This window comes from Dama dama, chromosome 20 (genome assembly GCF_033118175.1).
Source record: "Dama dama isolate Ldn47 chromosome 20, ASM3311817v1, whole genome shotgun sequence".
Lineage (NCBI taxonomy): Eukaryota > Metazoa > Chordata > Mammalia > Artiodactyla > Cervidae > Dama > Dama dama.
Window position 1 is genome coordinate 21,758,808 of NC_083700.1, and position 24,852 is coordinate 21,783,659.

A 24,852-nucleotide genomic window follows, 5' to 3' on the forward strand; every position below is an offset into this window, starting at 1 on the left:
ACCAGGCTCTGCCGTCCCTGGGATTCTCCAGGCAAGAGTACTGGAGTGGGTTGCCATTGCCTTCTCTGCGAGTAAAGCAGTTGAGGTTAATTGATGAAACTTCTTAGGAAAGAATTATTAAACACAGGTTGGACTGAAAGGGGGGCTCAATTGACAGAGTTGGATGGAGAGATTTCCCACTAGGCAAGAATATAGCCATAATAATAATCTGTGATTTCCTGCAGCATTCGCCCCTATTCCCTTTGGGGGAATCTACCTGCCCTTGGAGGTTCCAGCCAGCCAGTGTCACCGCTCCCCTCTGGTGCTCGCCTACGATCAGGCCCACTTTTCTGCACTTGTGTCCATGGAGCAGAAGGAGAATGCCAAGGAACAAGGTACAGAATGCAGTGTCTGGGTCTCTGTTGTCTTTTGGTCTGCTTTATTTTCACTTAGAAGAACTGAAATGAGAGAGGATGGAGGAGGAAAGAACTGAATGACATGCAAGCCCAGACAGAGCATGTTGATGCTGTTTTCTTAAGCTCTAAGATAAACAGAGTTTCGTTTTGTTTTTTAAAAAAAAGGCTCGGGGGGAAACTCAGCCTGTGTTCCCTGATCTGGAGTAAAGAAGCTTATACATTAAGGTCAAGAACTTTCCAAATGATGCTTTGCTCCATTTTCCTTAATAATGACTTTGAATTCCCTGAATTCACTTTAATTGGCAGGAACATCACGGGTGCTAGCTGACTGGTGGGAAGTCATGGAGATAAGTGGCCTAAATTGTGTTCTGAATAATAAGGGAAACCCTGCCTGTTATTTTTTTCTGCTAAGACAATTCATCATTAAGAACTGAGATGTGACTACAGTTAGAGACCTTTGGTATGATTCAGCTGCCTTTTTCCTGGAGTCAGTCTGTGTTCAGTTGCCTTCATCTTTCCTCAAGAAGACTCCTTGATCGTATGTGTGTTTCCTCCCCAGCTGTGATCCCACTTACAGATTCAGAGCATAAGCTGCTGCCTTTGCACTTTGCTGTGGACCCTGGAAAGGGCTGGGAGTGGGGCAAAGATGACAATGACAATGTCCGATTGGCGAGGTGAGGCACGCCTAGCCTTTCCATCTGCTTTGTAGCTTCGATCTCTTCCACATGCAGCGTCCGTCTCCCGGGGATTTTCCTCAGCTCAGGGGTGGAGATGGCCACATCCTAGTTCCAGTGTCTTCGGGAAGACGGAGAGGTGGGAGACATACTGGGCACCTGGACTCTTGCCGCTGCTTTTTCTTCCCATGAAACGGAAGGGAATCCTGGGATCTGTTTATAGCGTGAGGAGTATTCTCACAGAATCCCCAGAACAGTGGTCAGAGAATCGAGATGATCAGATCACACTTCTCCCAGCCCAAATGAGAAGGGTTTTAAATATCTGATCAAAATCATTTGCTCTAGACTTTTGCATTTTTTGGGGAACTTAAATGGCAAGAAAAATATGTTCTCCCCACCACCACCCCCATTTCCCTGAAGTTGGCTTCCTCCTACTTCCAGAGCTTTCTGTGAAGAGCTTAGGAGCGTAAAAGCTCCTGAGCTTTCTGTGAAGAGCTTAGGAGTGTAAAAGCTCCTTTCTCACCTCTTATCCAGTGCTGCCTTCTTTGGGCTCCTGAAACTGGAGCCAACTGGGAAGATTGTGTTAAAAAAAAAAGAGTTTATGACTTTTTAAGTAAGTTCTCACCTAATTGTCAGAAGCGCCTTCTAAGTAATAAAGCAACAATAATAGTGGGTACTGTTTAGTAAGTATTTCCTATTTTCCAGGCCCTGAGCTGGGCCCTTTCTCAATACTATTTTAATCTTCACAACAGCCCTACAGGATAGACACTATTATCTATACTCATTATCAACCCCTACTGAGTTTCAGGGAGGTTGAAGTGACTTGCTCAAGGTTATAAAGCTTAGTAACTGGTGCAGCCATAATTCAAATCAGCCCTGAGTTCTCAGCCATATAGGCTTCTCCTACCCTGCCTCCCAACTGGATCACACTGCTTTGCTGTTTAAAGGCCAGAGTTCTTTGAAATTCTTTTTTTTCTCCTTTTCACAGTGTAATCCTATCCCTAGAGGTCAAATTGCATTTGCTGCATGGCTACATGAACGTGAAGTGGATCCCAGTGTCCTCCGATGCACAGGTGAGGCTTCTCCCACTCCACCCTGGCATGTCCTCCTTTTCATGTCAGGGAGAACAAGGAAATCTGGTGGTAGTCTCCTTCCGAGTCTCTTCGGGATAGTGGCTTATGATTCAATATCAGGAGTAACTGGAAAATACCAGAGAAATTCCAAAAGAGACTTTTCCTGCCTTTCTGCCTGTTAGTGCCCTTTGTTTTCTGCATCTTGTCACCAACCAGGCTCTGCTTTCTGATGCTAAACACATTCTTCAGGAGAAGTTTTCTTGAACTTGAGATTGTTATTACTTTATTCTAAGCCCTCTGTACATAGACCTCTGTGTTGGGCACTGGAAGAGATAGAATAGCTTAAAGAGCTCCTGATCTAGTAGGTTCTGAGGATGTCATTATCCATAGAACAGGAACACAGGAGCAAGGGCCAACTGATGGACTCTGGTGCTGAATGTCTGAAAGTGGTTGCAGAATGGTTAAGACTTGGGGTGTTTATTCAAAACTTCCTTGAGATTAACTTTGGGCAGAATCTGGCATAGAGAAATTTATAATAAACGCCATTCTAGTGTCTATAGAATATTCTCCCACCTTACCCAGAGGCTATGTATTTGTATAGTTGCACATTGTTCTAGAAGAGCAGAATCTAGTCTTCATTTTGCTTCCTTATTACAGAAGGGCATCACGTTGCAGCGGGGGAGATAAAAGCTAGACATTAGATACACTTTTCCCTGGTTCATGGGGGAGCTGATGAGCTGGGGAAGGACAGTGCCCTCCTGGGTGATCCTTCCCCTCATGACAGCAGCGCTTTTCTGGAACCTGGCAGTCATTCCAAGGAAGGAGTTCATTGGGGTGTTTCCACCCCTCTCCACATGGTTAATTCCTATAGCAACAGCTGCAGAAGGCCCCATGAGCCAGGTGGATGGGCCGGAGGTTCCTGGGGGCTTCCTTCAACCTAGGCCAATGGAATAACTGTCAGCCATTTTTTTTTAATTTAATTTTTTTTATTAAAGTATAGTTGATTTACAGTGTTGTGCCAATCTCCACTGTACAGCAGAGTGACTCAGTTATACACATATAGACATTCTTTTTTTAGATATTCATTTCCATTATGGTTTATCACAGGATCTTTTCCATTATGGTTTATCACAGGATATTGAATGTATTTCCCTGCGCCATACAGAAAGACCTTGTTTATCTGTTCTGTATCTGTCAACCATCTTGTCTCTTCCAGGCTCCACTGGCCCAGCCTGAGTCCCCGACAGCCTCAGCTGGAGATGAGCCCCGGTCCACTCCTGAGTCTGGGGAATCAGACAAAGAGTCAGTTGGCAGCAGCTCTGCCAGCAATGAGGGCAGCAAGAGGAAAGAGAAGTCAAAGCGAGATCGGGAAAAGGACAAGAAGAGAGCAGATTCTGTGGCTAACAAACTGGGCAGCTTTGGCAAAACCTTGGGCAGCAAGCTCAAGAAGAACATGGGAGGCCTGATGCACGGCAAGGGTTCTAAGCCTGGAGGGGTGGGAGCAGGGTCGGGGGTAAGCAGTGGCACTGAGACGCTGGAGAAGAAGAAGAAAAACTCACTGAAGAGTTGGAAGGGTGGCAAGGAGGAGGCAGCTGGGGATGGGCCTGTATCTGAGAAGCCCACATCTGAGTCTGTTGGTAATGGAGGGAGCAGGTATAGCCAGGAGGTGATGCAAAGCCTGAGCATTATGAGGATTGCAATGCAAGGGGAGGGGAAGTTTATTTTTGTTGGCACCCTGAAGATGGGTCACCGCCACCAGTATCAGGAGGAGATGATCCAGCGCTACCTCACTGATGCTGAGGAGAGATTCCTGGCAGAGCAGAAGCAGAAGGAGGCAGAGAGGAAGATCATGAATGGAGGGGTAGGGAGTGGGCCGCCTCCAGCCAAAAAGCCAGAGCCAGATGGCGGGGAGGAGCTGCTGACTGCCCCTCCAGCAGAATCCAAGGCAGTGGCATTCTCTACCGGCTACCCTGGTGGCTTTACTATCCCTCGGCCTTCTGGGGGTGGAGTCCACTGCCAGGAACCCCGGAGGCAGTTGGCAGGGGGGCCATGTGGGGGGGGCCTACCACCATATGCCACCTTCCCCAGACAGTGCCCTCCTGGGCGACCCTACCCCCACCAGGACAGCATCCCTTCTCTGGAGCCAGGCAGTCACTCCAAGGATGGAGCTCACAGGGGTGCACCGTTAGCACCCCACTTCCGTGTGGCTGATTCCTATAGCAACGGCTACAGAGAGCCCCCTGAGCCAGATGGATGGGCTGGAGGTCCCCGGGGGCTTCCCCCAACCCAGACCAAGTGCAAACAACCGAACTGCAGCTTCTACGGACACCCTGAGACAAACAACTTCTGCTCCTGCTGTTACAGGGAAGAACTGAGGAGAAGGGAACGGGAACCGGGTGGGGAGCTGCTGGTGCACAGGTTCTGAACGGGAAACCTTGGAGGGCAAGGGGGCTAAACAAAGAACGTTAAGTCAATTAATTGGCTCATAAGACCCAGCTCCCATGTTGATGGGGCGAATGCAGTAATGTTGGTGTGAGCCTGGCTAGAAACTCTTAAGTGTATATACTCTGAAGAGCTGCCAGGCTGGCAAGAGCAGGTCAGGGCTGCATGGTGCCTCGAGGGCTATACTGGTCCTTTGCCGATCTTGACTTGATGGTACTGAGGAGGTACAAGGGGAGAAAGATGATAATTGTGTGTCATAACCCCTTGGGTCCATCCCAGGCCTAAGGGAAAGTGTAAGGGAAGATTCGGTGTGGGGGTGGGTAGGTGGGCAGAAGTCTGGGGGAGGAACTGGCAAAGGAGGTTCTCAGTCAATAAAAGAAAAAACAGACCAAAGTTCTTTTAGGTTGGAAAAAAGCACACGGTGGTGGAGTTGGGAGTGTGGAGGGAAACTGGGAAATTAGATTTACTATTGACTTGAATTAAAGTAGATGTTTAGTGTTGGATAAATTTTTCCTTTTGAAGGATCTGGAAAGACAGGCAGAAATGTGTGCTTCTGGGTGCTTATTAGGAGGGGGATGGCTTAAATCGGTTTAGTGAGATGGCAAAGGCAAGAACTTAAAGGGGGAATCTTTTTCCTCTGAAGTTTGATTTCCTTCTAAACAGCCGTCTGTCATCCCTTCTAGTTCGAGAGGAGATTGCCGATTGCCCCCTATCTTTTCCTCATCCTTTTTGAGGGCTGAGCTCAGCTAAGTTAAGAAGGTTGTGATTTTTTTTAAGACTTTAATTTTATTAAAAAAAAAAAAAACACACAAAAAATGTTCACTCTGGGGAAGGCAAGAGAATGATAAGAGCAGCTGTGTATGTTGAATTTTTTCCAGGTGAATTGGTGCAGAGGTGATCTTTTTTTAACTACTAGCAATAACCACACATTTGAGTGCGCCTTGGGAGGGGGTGGGAGGAGGACAGACTTTTGGCCAGACTGTTTCAAACAAAACCAAAAACCTAAATAGAGCACTACCATCCTCTGCTGCTGCATTTCTGTAGAAAGCAACTTATTTTTTGGAAAAGAAACAAAAAGACCCTAGCAAGCAAAAAACATTAAAAAAAAATTAGTTTTTCCCCTCCTATTTAAGTGATTCTTTCTCCTTCCTCTCTACTTTTGGAGAATGAACTTAACATCCCGGCTTCTTTTGTTAAGCCATAGCTGACCTTAATCTGTGGTTAGTTTATTAAAATAATTAAAAAAATACTTTGTAAGAAGAGATATTTTTGATAATAGGACTGATGTCAAAACTTGGGATAGGGGTTAGGGGCAATTTATAAAGAGGTAGGTAGAGAAATATATATTTTAGTGAACTATAACCACAGATCACAGATTACTCCCAATGAGCTGATCTGTCATTGGATCTTCCTCCTCTCCCCAAACCATCCTTTTCCCCAGGGGGTGGGAGTGGGTCTGTGGACACAGTAGTGGGGGGAGCTCCTTTGCATTTTGCACAAAGCACAAGTCTGGACAGCCTATGCTCTGGCCAGCACCATTTCTAAGAGCTTTAAACTGGAGGACCTATCCTAGGCCACTTTTCCCTTTTCTTTAAATTATTTCTTTCTGGGGGAAAAAAAAAATCAACTATGCAATTTGTATACACTCCTGGGTGCATATGAAGAAGGGAAATAAGTGTACTTAAATGTGTCTAGAGTGTTAATTGGGGCTATTTTTCTGTATTTGGATTTCTCTTTTGAGGTGTGTACTCTTAAACCATCCTGTGGAATGTAATCCTCACATTGATCCAAGGCAGACATGGGCTGGGGGTGTGCGTTGGGGGGACTTGTGTTTGCCATATGTTGCTTCTGCCCAATCAGGAAAGTTGTCATCCCACCTCCCCCTTGATAACAAAGTCAGCCAAGACTGTCCTCTTCATTGGAACTTCTCACAATTTAGAAGTTTCCTTTCTCCTCAACAAACTCGAAAAGCCACTTATTTTCTAAATCTGATTGTCTGTTGATTTAATAATTTCCATGGCTATTAATTCTTAGGCTTTTATTTGGAAATGGATGTGTTAAGGAAGCAATGAGATCAAAGGAGATAGGTTCCAAAGGAGGGTATGTTTGTATTCCCAGGCAGGACTTGGGCTGGTGTGAGAGGAGCATTCCCTTCAGGGTCAAAACTTAAGGAGATGCCAGAAGCTCACTAATCAAGAAAAATACTGTTTTAATGCAGCATTTAAGAAAATTAATGCAAAAAATCCATCATGAGCAAAATATCAAAATCTTTAAAACAGACAGGATCCATCAGGACTGGGGTTAGAGTGAGGGAAGAAAAGCTGAATTGAGCAAGGAGGGGTTGAATCTTGTCTTCATTTAAAACTTTGATAACTTTATTCATTGTGGCTCTTTTTATATTAGTTTTGATTTTCAGAATATATTGTGTGAAAATAGCATCTTGGTCACTGGCTTTTGAGGCATCCTTAAATTTTGTGCCCAAAGTGAGTGCCTTGCTCACCTCACCCCATGTCTGGGCTTAGAACAACACTGGTGAGACCACCACCATATGAACTTCTGTCCCCTAATATGCACCCAAACAGCAGATGACTCAAACTCACACCTAGAATTTGCACAGCTCACCTAGCTTTCCCGTAGGCATCCATCTATATCATAGGATTTTGGCCTGGACCAATAGGAATGGAAACAGACCAGGGATTTTCCCAGAGAATAAAACCAGGAAACTTTTAATTCTCCACTGGACTGCTGTGTTTGGATTTGATCTATTAGTCTAGTTAATACTTTTGTTTTTAAAAACTGAGGACAAATGAACAAAAATGGAAACCTTGTGTCATGTTTGCTTTTGTTTTGATTTATAAATTGACCAACCCCAATCCCTTTTGACTTCTTCAAATAAAAAGGTGGAAATTCTGAGGGGTGCCCAAGGGGGTGAAAATGGTGAAAAAAGGCGGCGGGGGGGGGGGGGAGGTTATTTAGGCCCTATAGCTTTTTCACTAAGAATTTTTTGTTTTTAATTTGGGAAGGTAACTTTATTGAGGCGTTAAGAAAAAAAAAAAATAACCTCTCCATTCTAAAAATGAGGGACCCTGAGTCAATGGATATTTTTCCATAGGGATGAGTAAAGTCTGTTCTGCTTTATATTTTGAGACGGCTGTAGGATGGGAAGGTGGTGAAAAATTGCCTGGGAAATGACAGTATTTGGGGAGGGAGAAGAGGCAACCTCGTGCAATTACTGTGTTGTGGGGAAGGGAGGAGAGGGGTATGTGACATGCACTCCAAAGGAGCCAAATTCCTTAGTTGAGGGTGTGATTGAAAGGGGGGGGGGGGGGCGGGGGCGGGGGCAGGCCCTTCAATCCTAATGGAGGGATATCATCTCTCAGGCTTAAATAAGTGCACTTAGTTATTTTAACCCAAGGCACTGGGGTACCTACTGAGGTGGTTATTGGAGAGGGGAGATTTTCAGGGCTCCTATTTTTCCCTTTTTGATTTCAGACAGTGCTACCCCCTCTACCCACCCTAGGTTCTCCATCTCAGCACTGATGGAGCAAATAGGTCTATAGGACACGCCTCCAGATTCCTCCTTTTAATTTATGCTGATGTTTGATTGAGAGTTACAAGATTTAACCAAACATTTTCCCCTCACACTGGATTCTACAGCAAAATAAAATGATGATATTAAAAGGGTTTTTTTTTTTTTTTTAAGATTCAGTCTCTTTATGGAGTGGGATGGTGTTCAACTCAGTGCTCTGTGGGGCCTGGATGGAAGTTCCTTCCCTCTGCTGTTAGCTGTTTCTTCTCAAGTGAAACTAACGCTCACAGACCAACTAAACAAAAATCAGCAATGACTTTTTAGTGTATGTTTGGGAGTGATAAGAGCTGGAAAGGATGGAGCTGGTTCTGAATGACTTCTGAGAACCTAGCTTTTGCTATTCTTACCACTTGCTATACAGCCACATGTCCAAAGTTCCAGTCACATTTTATCTTTCCCAATAAAGGAGTTTCAAAAATAATTGTCCCCAAGTTACTCCAACACCTCTGGACCCTGCATTCTCTTCTTTCTCCAAGGAGTCAGTGTCCCAGACCCACCACCACAGGTGAGAAGACAGAATTAATAGTCCCTTCTCATCCTGGAATCACCTGCACCACAGATTTTTCTAATTTCCTTTTCCCTCCAGGCCCTTCAACTACAGATTCAGTGACTCATACAGGCAGTCTGTTTCTTTCACTTTGTAGAAATCACAGGCTGTTTTGCCCCCTGAACTTAAGTGGATTAACAAAATATTAGGATACCCTCCATGGAGACTTTCTCCACAATCCCTCCCTTTACTGGCCACTTGGGTAAAGGGGTGCTAGAAAAGAGGAAGGGAAGCTGGCTGCCAGTAGCGCAGAGAGGAGCAGGGTGGGGAGGACCTTGGCCTCTTTCTGTGCTTATAACTGGATCTATGATTCATCTTGTGAGTCACTCAGCTCCACCTCCTTCCTTTAGCTGCCCCTCCCGGCAGCCTTCACTCCTGGCACAAACCTGCAACCAGACCAGGATTCTGAAAATGGAAAAATCTGATACAGACACTTGCCTCTCCACCGTTCCTTTCATCCCCTAAACCTCCACTGGGGGTGTGGGGGGTGGTCAGAGGCGGGGCGGGGCGGGGCGGGGGGTCCTCCTGTTACTTAACACTCAGCTGCTGTCCCCTTTGCATTCCTGGTTAGATGCTGATCCAAGTCACCCGTCTTTTTTCTGGCTCTGACCTTCCCCCATCCCCCCTCATGTTTTCTCTATTCTCCTGCTGTTCTACACCTCAAGTATTAAAGAATAGAATGAGGCTCTTGACCGAAGGGTGGTGGGGAGAAGGAAAGTGGATAATGGATTTTTAAATTGTGGTACACACCTTTTTATATTGCCACAGACCTTGGGAAATATTTTCTTCCCGCGAGGGATTGAGGCTGATGGAATGCAGGTGGGGGTGGGGAATGTAGCAGCTCTTAGGACTTCTAGAATCAGGCTTCTGGGACGCCTTCCTAGCAGGTGTATGCCTCTTTGTTCCAGATGGACTCCCTGTCTCACAATATCTTCACTATTTCCACAGTTGCAGCCAAGACAGGGAACTTTTCAAAACTGAGGCCGGAAGGGTGTGTGTGCTGGGGGGCGGAGAGTTGAGTGTCACTCTGGAAAACTGGGGACCCCACCTAAGGACTGCTGCCTCTGTACAAACTCAAAATCAATAAAACAGCAGCTCAGTAATTTCTTATTTTGTATCTTGTCTTTTTCATATCTAAAGGTAGATTTTTGCATACCTACCCTAGTTAATGTTCCTTTACTTCCCTCCTACAGCCTTCCCCACCCATCTTTGCTTCTTGGGTTTCAAGGGGGAGGGTTGGGGAATGGGACTGTTGCACTGAACAGAGGGTTCCAGCCCTCAGCTTTCAAAGTCCTCAACATGAATCATTAATTTGGAGATCTGATGTCTGGGTTGGAGGGAGGGCTCCTGTACCTGGAATGGGCTCTAGTTTCCAATTGTTTGGATGGGGTGTGTGTGTGTGTGTGTGTGTGTGTGTGTGTGTTTCTTGTGTGTGTGTGTTTCTTGTGTGTGTGTGTTTCTTTGGGCCTCCCACCCCCAGCCATAGAACTTGCACGTACCGTACCTGTGTCAGCATCCTGCAGATATTTCAGTTACTCTCCCTACTTTTCCACTGCACCCTTCACATGAGATATGTTTCACGCTCTCTGGAGAAGAATATACAAAAACACTTCCACTTGCCCCCACCCCAATTCTTGGGCTTCCCCAGGCAAAAATCCCGAGGGCCAATTTCCATTTATTTCTTCTCAACCACTTTAGTTCAGACTGTCAGGAGAGGTTGTAAGGAGACCTGAAGTACTTCTAATCATTCCTCTCATCCCCTTAAAGAAGACAAAAACAGCTTCCCAGGGAAGCCATCAGTGAGAGTCCAGGGAAGTAGCCCAAATGATTCCAGTTTAATACTTGTCCTTACTGCTTCACTCAAATAGTCCCCAAAGCTCATGAACAGAAAGAGGGTAGGATATGGGTTTGGAGTAAAGAAGGGAATGTGGTTATTTTCTCAGTTCCCCAATTTTCCCTCACCTTTCTTAGGCTCCTCCACTTTCTCTCCACTTTTCCAAAATTGTGTGTCTTCTCCTTTAAGGGGCTGGGCATCTCTTCCGCCCTTTCCAGAGTCGACTGAAGTTTCCGTGGAGCCTTCTCTAGCTGGACTGGACACACCTTTCAAAAGACCCCAAATCGTGCTCCTTGCACCTCAAATGCTCCTTTCCCTTGAATCTTCCTCCTGCCCCTCTCCCTGACTTCCCTCCTGCTAGCCACAGGATTCAGCCTCTCCCCAAGGGGCTTGAGCATCCTCGAGGTTTTCCACCCTTGACTGCTCCATCCCCGGATGGAGCCAGAAAAATGTGGTGGGGGGGCCGGGGCCAGAGTTTCAACATCGCCCCCCAGAAGGAGGAGCCAGAGATGGGGGTAAGGAGAGGAAAATGGCTTGGGGGAAGGGTTTGTCATATAGAGGGTGCGAATGGGGGTGATGTGGAGAAAAAAGAATCTAGAGGCGGAGGGTATGTCTCATATCAACCTCTGGTTGATGGTGCTTGGTCTTTTTTGCAGTCTCAAGTACATTGTCTCATTATCCATTAACCAGCCCCTCCCTTCCTTAACTCTCTGCTGACGCCTGTCCTGAGCTCTCCACAGCCACTGATCTCAGTGTCTCCTGAGAGTCTGAGTGTAGGCCTCCAGGGTGGCCGCTGAAGTAAGCCCAGACTCCAGGACCAGAGAAGCTTGGGGATTAACCCTACACCCCCTTCACAGCTCTCTGGACCGAAGTCTGTGCAGGGGACTGGGATGCCAGAGCCCAGGAGTCGTCAGCTGGGCAGCTGCCTGGCCTCTGGAGGCCTCCCAGGTAATAATGCCTTCCCAATACTTCTGATTTCCAGACTGTTCCAAATTTCACACTCCTCAAACCCTGTTTCAAACCTCACTAAAGATACGTCTGTATTCCTCTTCTGGCTCAAAGTGCTTTTGCCTGAAGTTTGCTCTGTTCTCTGCCCAGGGCTGGCTAGGAGCTTGATGGTCCCTCTGTTTTCTTGACGTTACTCCTCCTCTCATTAACTTATTCAAAAATATTTGAGGGCCTAAAATCTCTCCTCCTAAGCTTTCCTTCTTGTGGGGTTAGGGAGGAATCTTAGTCTTTCCTCTTTAGATTCCCCTGTTGCAGAAAAACTGGCCTCTGTTCACCTACGCTGAATAGAAAGAGGTTTAAAGAAGAGAGAGCTTTAAAGGAGTAGAAAAGAAAGGGAAAAAAAAAAAAAAGGAGTAGAAAAGAGTAGCTTTATTACTTTGCCAGGAAAACGGGGCCACAGCAAGCTAACGCTCTCAAGACTGTGCCCTTTCCCTTCCTGGGAAGTTGGAAGAGGTCTTATAGTTTTAGGGTGGGAAATGGGACTGAAGATAAGGATAAGGGTTGATGTAGACTTGCATTCTTCTCCTCTTGGAGTCACTGGAATCATTAGAGCTGGCTTGGGGCCATTCCAGAATAGGTTCTGGTGGTCCTCAAGGCCATTGTCCTATGACATTCCTTCTGGAAAGAAGAAAGCTTCCAAGGAAAGGAGTGTTAGGGAAGGTTGTCTTGGAGGGGTAAACATCAAGTAGCCAGAAGGCAATCATTTTCAGAGTGCAATTAAGCAAGAAAGAGAGGAAGAACAAACATGGCTAGGTTGAGTGAGTGGAGAGAATAAGGGCTGCCTAAGGGCTAACCTTCTCCAAGGCTTCTTCCTTGGAGATGGAAATAGCAACCCACTCCAGTAGTCTTGTCTGGAGAATCCCATGGAGGGAGGAGCCTGGTAGGCTACAGTCCATGGGGGAAAAGAGTCGGACACGACTGAGCGACTTCACTCACTCACTCACTCAAGGGCTAACATAATGGAGTGCCTCAACTAGTTTCTGCTACAGAATGTCTGAGAGGAGTGTGTGTATACGGGTGGGGGCAACACTGCGAACAGTCATAACCTGGCTTCCCTTCTTGCCCTGCAGGGGAGCGGATTCTAGCATGGGCCCCAGGGGTGAGGAAGGGGCTGGAACCTGAAATGCCTGGAACCCTGATCTGCAGCAACTTGAGGGTCACCTTCCAGCCCTGTGGATGGCAGCGGAGTCAGGTGAGGAGGTTACGGCAGTGGAAAGGACAACTAGTGGCAAGTGGAAAGGGAGTCTAGAAGATTTAGACAAACATTATAGAAGTGAGAGAGTTATGCTTAAAGGGCTGTCTTCTAAGAGCATCAAGGATTGTTGTTGGGAAGCATCTCTAGGGAGGTTAGGGCTGTCAAGATAGGACAATGAATGAGACTTCACATGTCTTTAGCGTCAGTCATGTGCTTCTTCTAGGAGACTCCCCTGAGCAGTGAGTATGATTTTTCCCTGGCCAACATTGGGCGATTAGAAGCTGGTAAGTGTGGCGGTTTGGTGAAAGGGCTCACTGTGGGTGCTGGAACCCTTCCTCATCCTTCCGGTATTCTCAGAGGACAGACTGAGTGGATGGAGTGGGATGGGCTAGAAGAGTTCCTCCTAGAGGGACCCTGATTCATGGCTATACCACTCTTTAACTCTTGACTTCAGTGAATGGCCCTTCCCGAGTCCAGCTCCTCCGACCAGGGTCCCTGCTTAAATTTATCCCTGAGGAGATTCTGATTCATGGCCAAGACTTCCGGCTACTCAGAGTCGGTTTTGAGGCTGGAGGACTAGAGCCTCAGGCCTTTCAGGTAAGAGGTCTTCAACCCAAGAATCCCTCCTCCCCTTAGAATCTTGAGATCCTTTCCCTCGCAATCCCCAATAGTCCCATCTCTCAAGATCCCTCTCATCATTCTCTCTGCTTCTCTCCTCTAGGAAAGACTAAAATGAGAGTATGGTGAGAGTAAAGGCCTGAGGAGTGTAACTGTGGATGAGTGTCTTCCTTTGAAAAACAGGGAGGGTTGGACAAGATTATTCCCAAGATTCCTCCCAGCACTACCATTCTGTCATTTTGTGGTTCTAAATGTGTTTTCCTGACTCCAGTTTTCATGACCAGTGGAGGCTCCCTTTGTTAGGGACAGTCTTCACTTTTCTTCTCTATTAGTGGCCAAGACAGTGAAACAACATATGAGCCTTATTGCCTCCTTTTTACTTTAGTCTGAGGCAAAGGATGGGCTGTCCTTTCTTCCACAGGTGACCATGGCCATTGTCCAAGCCAGAGCTCAGAACAGTCTAGCCCAACAGTATGCAGGGATAACCCTGAGCAAGGCTGGTGAGTGAGGGTGCTTTGGGGGTAAGGAAAGGGTAGAGTCTGAAAAGCAGAAGCTGGCTGGAGACAGAAGAGCTAAGCTGTCTCTGGTTCATCTTCCTCCTCCTCTTGTGCCGACCTCCTGCCCTAGGCCAGAGTTCTGACTCCAGAAAACCACCTATTCCCCTCTTGGAGACAATAGAAGACTGGGAGACTGAGCGGAAAAAGCAGGCAGCCAGGGGCTGGAGAGTCAGCACTGTCAATGAGAGGTTCGACGTAGCCACCAGGTGATGCCCCAGTCCACCCAACCCCATGCTGCCCCATCAATCTTCCCACGCTACTCTGATCTTCTAGAACTCGGCACTTCCCACATACTCCAGCCTCCAAGGATGTCCACAAAGCCAGCCCCCGTATCTCCTAGATCTCTAAACCTGAGATCCTTCAGAATGATGCCTCCTAAGCAACTTCCTTATAACGACAGGTTTGCATTGTATTGAGGTACTGGGCCAGGCTGTGACATAACTCTCAATTTCACAGCCTCCCCCGTTACTTCTGGGTCCCTAACCGAACTCTGGACAGTGAAGTCAGGAGAGCATTTGGCCACTTCCATCAGGGCCGTGGACCGGTCAGTGTGGGGATGATGGTAATATTGGGGGATTAGAGGGTCATGGGGCGTTAGGGGTCATTGTGAAGGGAGGGGATCCTTGAGGTCAGTGTTGGGGCAAGGGTAGGGTGGGGCTAGGAGTTTCTCCCTCAGTGATCCTTCTCTCATCCATGTGAAGCGCCTGTCCTGGCATCACCCTGGGGGCAGTGATCTTCTTCGTTGTGGGGGCTTCTATACAGCCAGTGACCCCAACAAGGAGGATATCAGGTGAGGGGAGGTTTGATAAGCAGAATCAAGGGTTAGATGTGAGGGGCAGACACCTTCTCTTACTTTCTGATTCCCTTCCCTCCAGAGCAGTGGAGTCCATGCTTCAGGCTGGGCATTCAGACGTTGTCCTGGTAGACACCATGGATGAGCTGCCTAGTCTTGCAGATGTCCAACTTGCCCACCTGAGGCTGAGGGCCCTCTGCCTGCCTGGTGAGATAAACTTTGACCCCTCACCCCACCTCTAGGTCTGTTGACCCTAACCTGGTTTGCCCTTTTGCCTGATATGGATGAGTACTCCTTCAGCCCAATAATCCTTCGTTTTCCACTCAACTCCCAATTCCCACAGACCCATTGATTTCCTATCTTCCTGATCCCAACATTTTTTTTTTAAGGAAGCTTTATTGAAATATAATTTACATACCATAAAATTCACCCTTCACCCATCTTGAGTGTACAATTCAATGCATTTCATTGTATTTACAATGTTGTACAACCATCACAACTTAATTGTAGAAACCTCATAGCCATTTATAGTTACTTCTCATTCCTTTCCCCATAAGCAACAACTACCCAACTTATTACCCCTTAATTCTGGACCCTGAATCCCCAGTTCTCCTTATCTCTTTGCCCTTCTGACTCCTCTGCACTCTCTCAGATTCATCTGTGGCTGAGGATAAATGGCTCTCAGCTCTGGAAGGAACACGATGGTTGGACTACACCAGGTACTCCATCTTTTTCTGGCATGATTTATAATTCAAACTTCTGTTAACTTGGACTCCTCAGTCTTCCATTAACTCTCCTTGGTTCCCCAAGAAGACTGTTGTTTGTTGCTCCTTAGAAGGGGGGGCGGGGCGGCAGGAATTGGGAGTCCGCCTCCATAGTATCCCATGACCCATCACTCCCTTCCTCTAGGCCTATTGTTCTCTTCTCTTCCTCGCCCACCCCTCCAGGTCTTGTCTTCGAAAGGCCAGTGACATCTCAGTCTTAGTGACATCCAGGGTTCGCTCTGTAGTACTTCAAGGTGAGTTTCTTGGGCCAACCCACTCCATTCCTTGCCTTTTTTCTTTACTCACCTGACTGGATTCTGCTCAGGAAGGGAGATCTAGAAAGTTTCCTTGTCCCCTTCCAGTGCTGGCATCCTCCTCTCATTTTGCTAGGCACTACTCGTGGGAAGATCCTCTGGAGAAGGAAATGGCAACCCACTCCAGTATCTTGCCTGGAAAATCCCATGGATGGAGGAACCTGGTAGGCTTACAGTCCACAAGGTCGCAAAGAGTCGGACACGACTGAGCGACTTCACTTTCACTCGTGTTTCAGTGCTACTTCTGCCTCCCCATTAAGCTTGTGGTTCCTAACAGAGAGGTTCTCAGCCTTCTGTTCTTGTCCTTCCATCAGTGGATGGGGACTGGGATTGGGGGCGGGGGAAGGAAAATGAGGAAAACTGGTTTGGCATTTGATTCTGCTTCCTACATGTGAAGCTGGGTATTTCTATCTTGGTGGAGTGTATGAAGTGAATCACTCAAGGTCTTTGTTTTCTCTTCACTTTTATGTGCCCTCTCAATCCTACCTACCCAAAACTTTCCCCCTCTGTGCCTCTTACTTCCTCTTGCCATGTTTTCTTTTCTCACTCTCTTCTGCCCTAGTTTCTTGGCCTTTCTTTCTTTGTCCCTTATCCCTGTTTATCACCCAGAGCGCGGTGATCGTGATTTCAATGGCCTCCTCTCTTCACTCGTCCAGCTGCTTTCAGCCCCTGAAGCCCGAACACTGCTTGGCTTCCAGTCACTAGTGCAACGAGAGTGGGTGGCAGCTGGACATCCTTTCCTGACCCGACTTGGGGGATCTGGGGCCAGTGAAGAGGTGAGAATGTTTGGGGAGGGTATTGAGAAGTACAGGGATGAGGAAATGACATACTAAAATCCATTGGAGGTGAATTAGGTCCAAATTGGGTCTGAGGTTGGGCTGAGCCTGAAAGGAGATCCAGATGAGGGACCACAACCCCCTACCTCAACTGATTTCCACTCCCTGACCACCTTAGTGTCCCCATTCCCACGTCACTCATCCTCCCCATTTAAGTCCCCACAACCCCTTCCAACCTCTTAAATTTCCCTCTTCTCAGGCCCCAGTGTTTCTCCTCTTCCTTGATTGCGTCTGGCAGCTCCTCCAGCAGTTTCCAGCTGAGTTTGAATTTTCTGAGTTCTTCCTTCTTGCTCTTCATGACAGTGTCAGAGTTCCTGACACCCTTACATTCTTGAGAGACACTCCCTGGGAGCGTGGAAAGCAGAGTGGACAGGTCAGCGACTTGCATTTTTGGCTTTCCCCCACCCATTAAGTACTCTCTGGGAGTCTCCTGGTGGGCTAGTGGTTAGGATTCTGGGCATTCACTGCCATGGCCCAGGTTCAATTACTGGTCGGGGAACTAGGATCCCACAAGCTGTGCAGTATGGCCAACGAAAGAACTACTCTCTGAAGTTTACTCTTGAATATGAAAAGGGTGGGAAAGGGGGAGGAGACTGGTGCTTTCTTTCAGGACCGGACTTTCACCCTACATCTGATTCGTTTCTTTGTGTGTGGCTGTGCTGGGTCCTCATTGCTGAGTGGGGTCTTTAGTTGCAGCGACTGGGGAGTGGGGGCATATTCTCCAGGTGTGGTGCATGGAGTTCTCATTGCGGTGGATTCTCTTGTTGTGGAGCATGGGGCTCTAGGGTGTGCTGGCTTCAGCAGTTGTGGCATGTAGGCTCAGTAGTTGTGACTCCCAAGCTCTAAATCACAGGCTCAATGGCCGTGGTGCTCAGGCTTAGTTGCTCCAAGGTAGATGAGATCTTTCCGGACCAGGGATCCAACCTGTGCCTCTTGTACTGGCAGGTGGATTCTTTACCACTGAGCCACCAGGGAAGCCTTACATCTGATTCTTAGAGTAACAGATGAGTTTCATGATTTATCTCTAAACTGGGGAGGATTATATATTTTTGTTTAACCTTCCTCTTCTTGTTTCCTCCATCTAGTTCAACAACTATACACAAGTCTATACTGCTGGGTACTCCCAGCCCCTGGCTGGGAACTCTATTAACCCACAGCTATCTGTCTGGGACTGGAATTTACGCTACAGCAATAAACAAATACTACAATTCCATAATCCTGGCTATGACCCAGAACACTGCCCAGATTCCTGGCTCCCTAGACAGCAGGTAAGGTGTCCAAAGTTCCTAAATTCCTTTGATTTTTCTCACAGGCTCATCCTACTAGATGAGGAGAAGTGATAGTGTCTGAGTTCCTCATTCCCCTTCTGTTAGTTGCCATTTATAGTCCTAACTGTCCCCAGGAAGACAGAAATCCTAGAAATCACAAACGGCATCTTTTTTTATCCTCCTCATCCTTATTAGTCTTCCTGTCTCATGCACACATTTTTATGTTTTCCTAAAATCAACTTTAATCAGTCCTGAGGCCTAGTTTGAAGTCTAATCAGGAGAGCAGATAAAGTGTTCTCAGGGGGAGGCTTGTACTTTGATCACCGGTGCAGTGTGCAGTGTGACAGCTGGACATTACTTCATGACCCAGGTTGGGGAAACTGGGGTCATCAGGTTTCTAGGTTGCCAGTTGATTTCCCTTTCCTCCTTAGCCAAGCTTCATGGTTCCGGGGCCCCCCAGCTCTGTGTGGCTCTTCTCTAGAGGGGCCCTGACACCCCTGAATCAACTCTGTCCTTGGCGGGACAGTCCCTCCCTGCTGGCAGTCTCTTCTCGTTGGCTCCCTCGACCTGCTATCTCTTCTGAAAGCCTGGCTGATCAGGAGTGGGGGCTCCCCTCACATTGGGGTGCTTGCCCTTTACCCCCGGGACTGCTGCTGCCTGGATGTCTGGGACCCCAAATCAGGCTCTGGAGACGCTGCTACCTGAGGGGAAGGCCTGAGGTCCAGGTGAGAAGGGAAGACAAAAATTGGGAGTGGGAGAAGGGGTCTAACTGCTGAACCAGATATTCTAGGAGAAACCAGATGTTTCCAGGAGGCAGAAGGGCAAGGGTTTGGGGGACTGGGAAGTGAGATACCATTCCTATTGGTATCAAAGTGGATAGATTTGGGAGTGTGGGAAAACTGCTTCTGGCTTATATCAAGTGGAACCTAGGGCAGGGTTGGAGGGGGAAAGGGAACTAAGAATTAAGGATCCTCTCTGCCTCTCTTCACCCTGTTCCCAGATGGGCCTCTCAGCTCCCACAATCTCTGGTCTCCAGGAGGAGCTATCCCACCTTCAGGAGTTATTAAGGAAATGGACACCACGGATATCTCCCGAGGATCACTCCAAGAAAAGAAACCCAAATACCATTCTCTCCCAATCCTGTTGAAATTGGCTTTCTCACAGGCAGGACAGAAGGTGGTCTGGGGTCAGGGAGAGTTTTGTCTAATCCTTCGGTTTTTCTTGGACTTCTTGGTGTCTCAGACGGTAAGCGTCTGCCTACAATGCAGGAGACCCGGGTTCCATCCCTGGGTCGGGAAGATCCCCTGGAGAAGAAAATGGCAACCCACTGCAGTACTCTTGCCTGGAGAATCCCATGGATGGAGGATCTTGTTAGGCTACAGTCCATGAGGTCGCAAAGAGTCGGACACGGACACGACTGAGCGACTTCACTTCGGTTTTTCTTACCTGGTCTTGCTGCCTAAGCTTTCATAAACAACATCACTGACCTGAGTTTCTATTGCAGATGAGCAGTGCTAACCTTATCCAACTCTTACCCTGCCTTGTTTGGTTTAAATAGTTCTTGTCATTTGAAGAATTAAGAAACAAAAACAATCCAGAACACTTCTTTTTTCAGGGCAAGTCCATGCCTTTGGGATGGAAATTTTGGATATCGCGCTGGTAAATTGTGATAATCAGGTATACTGTTTATCAGTGCTAACAAGATGGCCTACAGGCCTCCTTCTCACCTCCTCTTGCTGCTTCTTTAATTCCAATTTCTATTTCTTCCCTTATAGTTTTCAATGGGTATGGAGTATACATGGGACACCCCATCTCTTCCAATTATATATTTTCGTGGTGACATTTCTATTTAAGGAGTTCATTAAAGCACAATATTTATACACGCCGCTGGCATTATTTGTGTCTGATTAAAGGAACCTTAAGTAAGGAAGTGGTGGGAGAGGAAGGAAGGGAATGTGACCCACGAAGGGACCGCATCGACCATATTACTGCTAAGGAAGTTAGGGGCTGGGTTGCGTGAAGCGCTGCAGGATTCACAATTTAAGGTCCTCTCTTCCGTGCAGACGGGGCAAAGGCACACCCAGATGTTGCTGGGGTTCAGGGTGTGCTCTAGAGGTCGAGGTCGAGGCCTCTGGGCTTCAGTATCAAATCCCCGTCAGCTTCGGTACCACCCCACCTCCGAGCCTCAGGTTCCCCTCACCGTCTATGCAGTGACTAGGCGAGCTCAGACATTCCGTAATTCCCTCCCTGAGGAAAAAAGGAAATACCTCAAGCCCAGGCGTGGGCTGTGAGGCCGCATCTGTTCAAGGACTGCGGACTGGAGTGGACGGTTGTCCCCACGCCCTGCGTTGAGGGGTTCCTCTGCACACCCTCCTAAGAGGGGAAAAAAGGCTACAAAACACATGAAAACTAAAGTTTTGTTCTCCCAGCTTCTGAAGTGACACTTTCGGGAGCAGTGTGACCCTTTAACTTCTAACATTGCCTTAAAAGACACAGAACGTTTCCTTTTCACGTTCCCCGCCCTATCCGCTCACAGTAGCACTTCTGCACAGGACCGTGGACTGAAGCGCACCACTGCCTCAGCCGCTTCCAGTCCCAGTGTTTTCTAAGATGGCCGAGGCCGCTTCCGGCTCCTCCCCTGCCGCGGCCCCGCCCACCACCTCACGTCAGCCTTCGCCTCGGAAGTAGAAGTAGTGACTGAGGTCAGGGGGCGGGATCGCTGCCTGGAGACGGCGGGAGCGCTTTCGCCATGGCGGCCGGGCCGATCTCCGAGCGAAACCAGGGTGACTGGAGGGGACAAACCCAGAATGGACTCTGGGGGTTTGGGGGACCTCGACTAGGCTTAGCAATGTTTCCGCTGGGGCGGGAGATTTTACCTTTCCGAAGGGCGCGAGACTGGTCCCGATGCCTTATGGGGACGGGATGGACAGGCTTGAGGCCTGTAGTTGTGATGCTGTGTCCAAGCCTCTGCTGCCTTCCCACTCAGAAAAAAAAAAAGAAAGAAAAAGAAAAGTTACAGAGTGAACTTGCACCGTAACTCTAAATTAGACTTAAGAAGATTGTCTATTTTCTGAAAAGGAGGAACTTCTAAAAGCTTAATCTAACGTCTTTTTTTTTTTTTTTCTTATTCTTTGCTTTTCTACCCCATCTCCACCCCCACTTCCTCTGCCTGGGTTCTATCTTCATGTTACCGCTACCTCCCTATTTCCCCTCATTTCTGTCCTCACCTCCTAATCCTGTCCTCCAGATGCCACTGTGTACGTGGGCGGCCTCGATGAGAAGGTTAGCGAACCACTGCTGTGGGAACTATTTCTCCAGGCAGGGCCAGTAGTGAACACGCACATGCCAAAAGATAGAGTCACTGGTCAGCACCAAGGTGAGTACACGGCAAAAAGTGCAGTTATGAATAGAGGGAACAGACTGCTCCTGGAGGTCCCCAGTGGTGTTAACTGTTTTGGAGTGAGCAAACTAAAGACTTTGTTTCTGGAACTATTCTCAATTGAAGTTGGGATTCTTATTTCTTATCCTTTGTGCTTTAGAAGGCGAATGAGTTATAAACTCGTTTTTAATCACTTCAGTTGCTAACTTCTTCTTTTCCACTTCCCCAGGCTATGGCTTTGTGGAATTCTTGAGTGAGGAAGATGCTGACTATGCCATTAAGATCATGAACATGATCAAACTCTATGGGAAGCCAATCCGGGTAAACAAGGCATCAGCTCACAACAAAAACCTGGATGTGGGGGCCAACATTTTTATTGGGAACCTGGACCCAGAGATTGATGAGAAGTTGCTTTATGATACTTTTAGCGCCTTTGGGGTCATCTTACAAACCCCCAAGATTATGCGGGACCCTGACACAGGCAACTCCAAAGGTTATGCTTTTATTAATTTTGCTTCATTTGATGCTTCGGATGCAGCGATTGAGGCCATGAATGGGCAGTACCTCTGTAACCGCCCAATCACTGTGTCCTACGCATTCAAGAAGGACTCCAAGGGTGAGCGCCATGGCTCAGCCGCTGAAAGACTTCTGGCAGCACAGAACCCACTCTCCCAGGCTGACCGCCCGCATCAGCTGTTTGCAGATGCACCCCCTCCACCATCTGCTCCCAATCCTGTGGTATCATCATTGGGATCTGGGCTTCCTCCACCAGGTAAAGCTTTTGATAAAAAATGTTTGTCTTGGGTTGGGAAGGGTGGGGCCAGGAAGAAGGAAAAAGAACCTGGCAAGGAGGGGACATTGACTCATTAGGTGATGAGAAAGGGGTTGAGGGATGATGATTGTGGTGGGAAGAAAGTTGTTGAGTTTCTCCAGAAGGTTGTTGTTCGAGTCATTTAATGTTGCTTCTGACTTTAGAGAGCTGGGAGGAGGGGAAAAGAGCTCATTCTGCCTGGAGAGGCCAGGATGGAACAGGCTTTCTAAAGGCACTCTCTGCTCACTATCTTTAACTGTTTTTCCGTTTTCTCTATAGGCATGCCTCCTCCTGGCTCCTTTCCACCTCCAGTACCGCCTCCTGGAGCCCTTCCTCCTGGGATACCCCCAGCCATGCCACCACCACCTATGCCTCCTGGGGCTGGAGGACATGGCCCCCCATCAGCAGGAACCCCAGGGGCTGGACATCCTGGACACGGACACTCACATCCTCACCCATTCCCACCGGGTGGGATGCCCCATCCAGGTGGGTGTTCTTTGCTGGGAAGGAGAGGGAAGAGCTTGGTGGAAGAGCTCTGTCAGTACTTAACGCTGCTGTTCTTTGTCCTTTAACAATATTAGATAGTGCCCAAGCTCTCCTTTCTTTCAGACATTCTTTTATGAAAATAAACGCAAGCTACTTTACTGTTTATTTTAACAACCATCATGCTGTCTTCATTTCTTGTTTAAGTTTTACCAAAGAGAACAACAGGCTCTTCTGCATTGGTAGGTGGGTTCTTTACCACTAGCGCCACCTGAGAAGCCCAGGATCTCCTATCCTCATTATTTCACACCTAATTTATTGTAGTAATATCCTAACTGACACTTTGACTCTAGTTATCTCTACTTTGATTGACTATCTTAGAGTAATTTTTCTTAAATACAGATATTCACACACCTTTGCTCATAATTCTCCTGTTGTTCCCTTTTACTTACAGAATGAAACCCAAACTCGCTATCATAGCATTCTAGGCGTTGCATGATCTGGCTCCTGTGGCTTACTCCCATAACTGCAAGCTGTTTTACTGGTTTTCCTTTAACATACTGTGCTCTTGATCACATTCATGCTTTGCACCTGCTGATTTTTTTCTGCCTCGAATGTTCTTTTCCCACTCTCTTGTCCACCTGAAAAATTCCTGTTCATCCTTAAGAATTAGATCTTTGCTGTGACAGTGTCTCTGTTGTCTTCCCAGATTCTATTCAGTAGAATAATCACGCCATTCTGCAGCACTGTTACAATGCCTAAATCATGGAAGGAGGGAATGGGCTTCAGGGAGTAGGGAGCTGTTGGGTAGTTGGTTGATTTAGTCTCTTGGGATGGAGTCAAGGATAAGGGCACTTTTTACCAGCTTTAATTTCTGTATTCTATCTGATGTCACTTTGTTCATTTTCTTCTCTGTCTTGTTTTCTTTGCCCTCCTGTCTAACTTTCTTCTATCTCCTTTCTCATTGTGTCTTGTGTTCTCATAGGTATGTCTCAGATGCAGCTGGCCCACCATGGCCCTCATGGCTTAGGGCACCCCCACGCTGGGCCCCCTGGCTCTGGGGGGCAGCCACCACCCCGACCACCACCTGGAATGCCTCATCCTGGACCTCCTCCAATGGGCATGCCCCCCCGAGGGCCTCCGTTTGGCTCTCCCATGGGTGAGTAGTCTTTAGCCACCTCCCTGATCCTCACATTTTGTTCTTGCAGCTTCTTTTGTCAACCTCTTATCCCCTGCACTTTCTTTTCTTTCTTCTATTTCTTTTCACTGTCTCCCTGTGTATCCTCTCCCTACATTGTCCCAATATGAACTGTCTTCTATTCCTTGTTTTTACTAAGTTTTCCTTTTTTACCTGCAGGTCACCCAGGTCCTATGCCTCCGCATGGTATGCGTGGACCTCCTCCACTGATGCCTCCTCATGGATACACTGGCCCTCCACGACCTCCACCCTACGGCTACCAGCGGGGGCCTCTCCCTCCACCCAGACCCACTCCCCGACCTCCAGTTCCCCCTCGAGGCCCACTTCGAGGCCCTCTCCCTCAGTGATTTCTCATTGTTTTTCCTCCTGTCGTAGCCTCCCAATATCTATTCACTTCCTTGGACCAATCAGAGTTGCTGTAGCTCAGAGGGGCTAAGGCGCTAATCCCTCTCAGGCCTTTCTTTTGTAAGTGTAATTTTTTCACAGGAGGCTTCATTATTATTTTTTTTTCTATGTTGGCCCTAAGTGTTTTACAAATACCCAGAGAAAATTAAACTAAACTCCTTGTTTATCGTTTGTGGTGCTTAACTTGACAGAATAACTTCTTTTTCTCTGAGAAGAGATGTCAGTATTTTGGGAGAAGAACGGTAAGGTAGGAGTGAGGCTGTTTATTCCAAGTTTTAAAGACTTACTCTATAATGTGCTATTGCAAGTGCTGGACTGCTCTGTACTGCAGCACTTGATTCATTACATCAAAGTTATACATAAGATGAAGACCCAGTGTCTGTGGCATAGAGTTATTGTGAGGATTAAGTGAGAAGAGAAGTAAATTCCTGGAAATAAGATGGCAAAAATAGGAAGTAACATGCACAAAGCTATTCATTGCAGCACTATTTGTAATAACAGATTGGAAACAATTCTCATATCAGTCAGTAGGGGACTGGTTAAATAAACTGGTAAATTTATACAATAGAGTACTAAGCAGCAGTAAAAAGGAATGAGGGAGACTACACACTGATTGAAGAGATCACGAGGCTATATTAAGTGAAGAAAGTAGCATGTAGAACAGAGTGT

The 24,852-nt window shown here is 47.4% G+C and overlaps 3 protein-coding genes across 9 annotated transcripts in view; all 3 read left to right on the forward strand.

Moving 5' to 3' along the window:
• Positions 1-7,412, forward strand: part of OTUD7B (OTU deubiquitinase 7B) — a 61,263-nt gene extending 53,851 nt beyond the window's left edge. For both annotated transcript variants that reach the window (XM_061120925.1, XM_061120926.1), the window contains 4 exons: positions 225-374; positions 955-1,069; positions 2,058-2,142; positions 3,359-7,412. In XM_061120925.1, coding sequence (XP_060976908.1) covers positions 225-374; positions 955-1,069; positions 2,058-2,142; positions 3,359-4,567 — 1,559 coding nt within the window. In that variant the 3' untranslated portion in view covers positions 4,568-7,412. The remainder of the gene's footprint in view (positions 1-224; positions 375-954; positions 1,070-2,057; positions 2,143-3,358) is intronic.
• A 3,371-nt stretch (positions 7,413-10,783) lies between these two features.
• Positions 10,784-19,196, forward strand: MTMR11 (myotubularin related protein 11). 6 transcript variants are annotated; one of them, XM_061120933.1, is made up of 17 exons: positions 10,784-11,069; positions 11,412-11,502; positions 12,633-12,754; positions 12,981-13,041; positions 13,212-13,354; positions 13,797-13,875; positions 14,003-14,138; positions 14,389-14,476; positions 14,634-14,722; positions 14,808-14,932; positions 15,378-15,444; positions 15,673-15,743; positions 16,413-16,579; positions 16,839-17,012; positions 17,725-17,907; positions 18,339-18,632; positions 18,908-19,196. In XM_061120933.1, the coding sequence occupies exons 1-17, from the start codon at positions 11,004-11,006 to the stop codon at positions 19,052-19,054; spliced, it is 2,103 nt and encodes a 700-aa protein (XP_060976916.1). In that variant the 5' UTR covers positions 10,784-11,003; the 3' UTR covers positions 19,055-19,196. The 6 variants fall into 6 exon arrangements, with proteins under 6 accessions (XP_060976916.1, XP_060976911.1, XP_060976913.1 ...); XM_061120928.1 differs by lacking the exon at positions 10,784-11,069 and adding an exon at positions 15,880-15,967 and having other exon boundaries at positions 11,274-11,502; positions 12,981-12,996; positions 16,366-16,579; XM_061120927.1 differs by lacking the exon at positions 10,784-11,069 and adding an exon at positions 15,880-15,967 and having other exon boundaries at positions 11,275-11,502; positions 16,366-16,579.
• A 1,376-nt stretch (positions 19,197-20,572) lies between these two features.
• SF3B4 (splicing factor 3b subunit 4) lies at positions 20,573-24,347 on the forward strand. The gene is made up of 6 exons (XM_061120934.1): positions 20,573-20,690; positions 21,155-21,283; positions 21,516-22,058; positions 22,377-22,583; positions 23,566-23,739; positions 23,938-24,347. The coding sequence occupies exons 1-6, from the start codon at positions 20,657-20,659 to the stop codon at positions 24,123-24,125; spliced, it is 1,275 nt and encodes a 424-aa protein (XP_060976917.1). The 5' UTR covers positions 20,573-20,656; the 3' UTR covers positions 24,126-24,347.
• Positions 24,348-24,852: the final 505 nt, after the last annotated feature.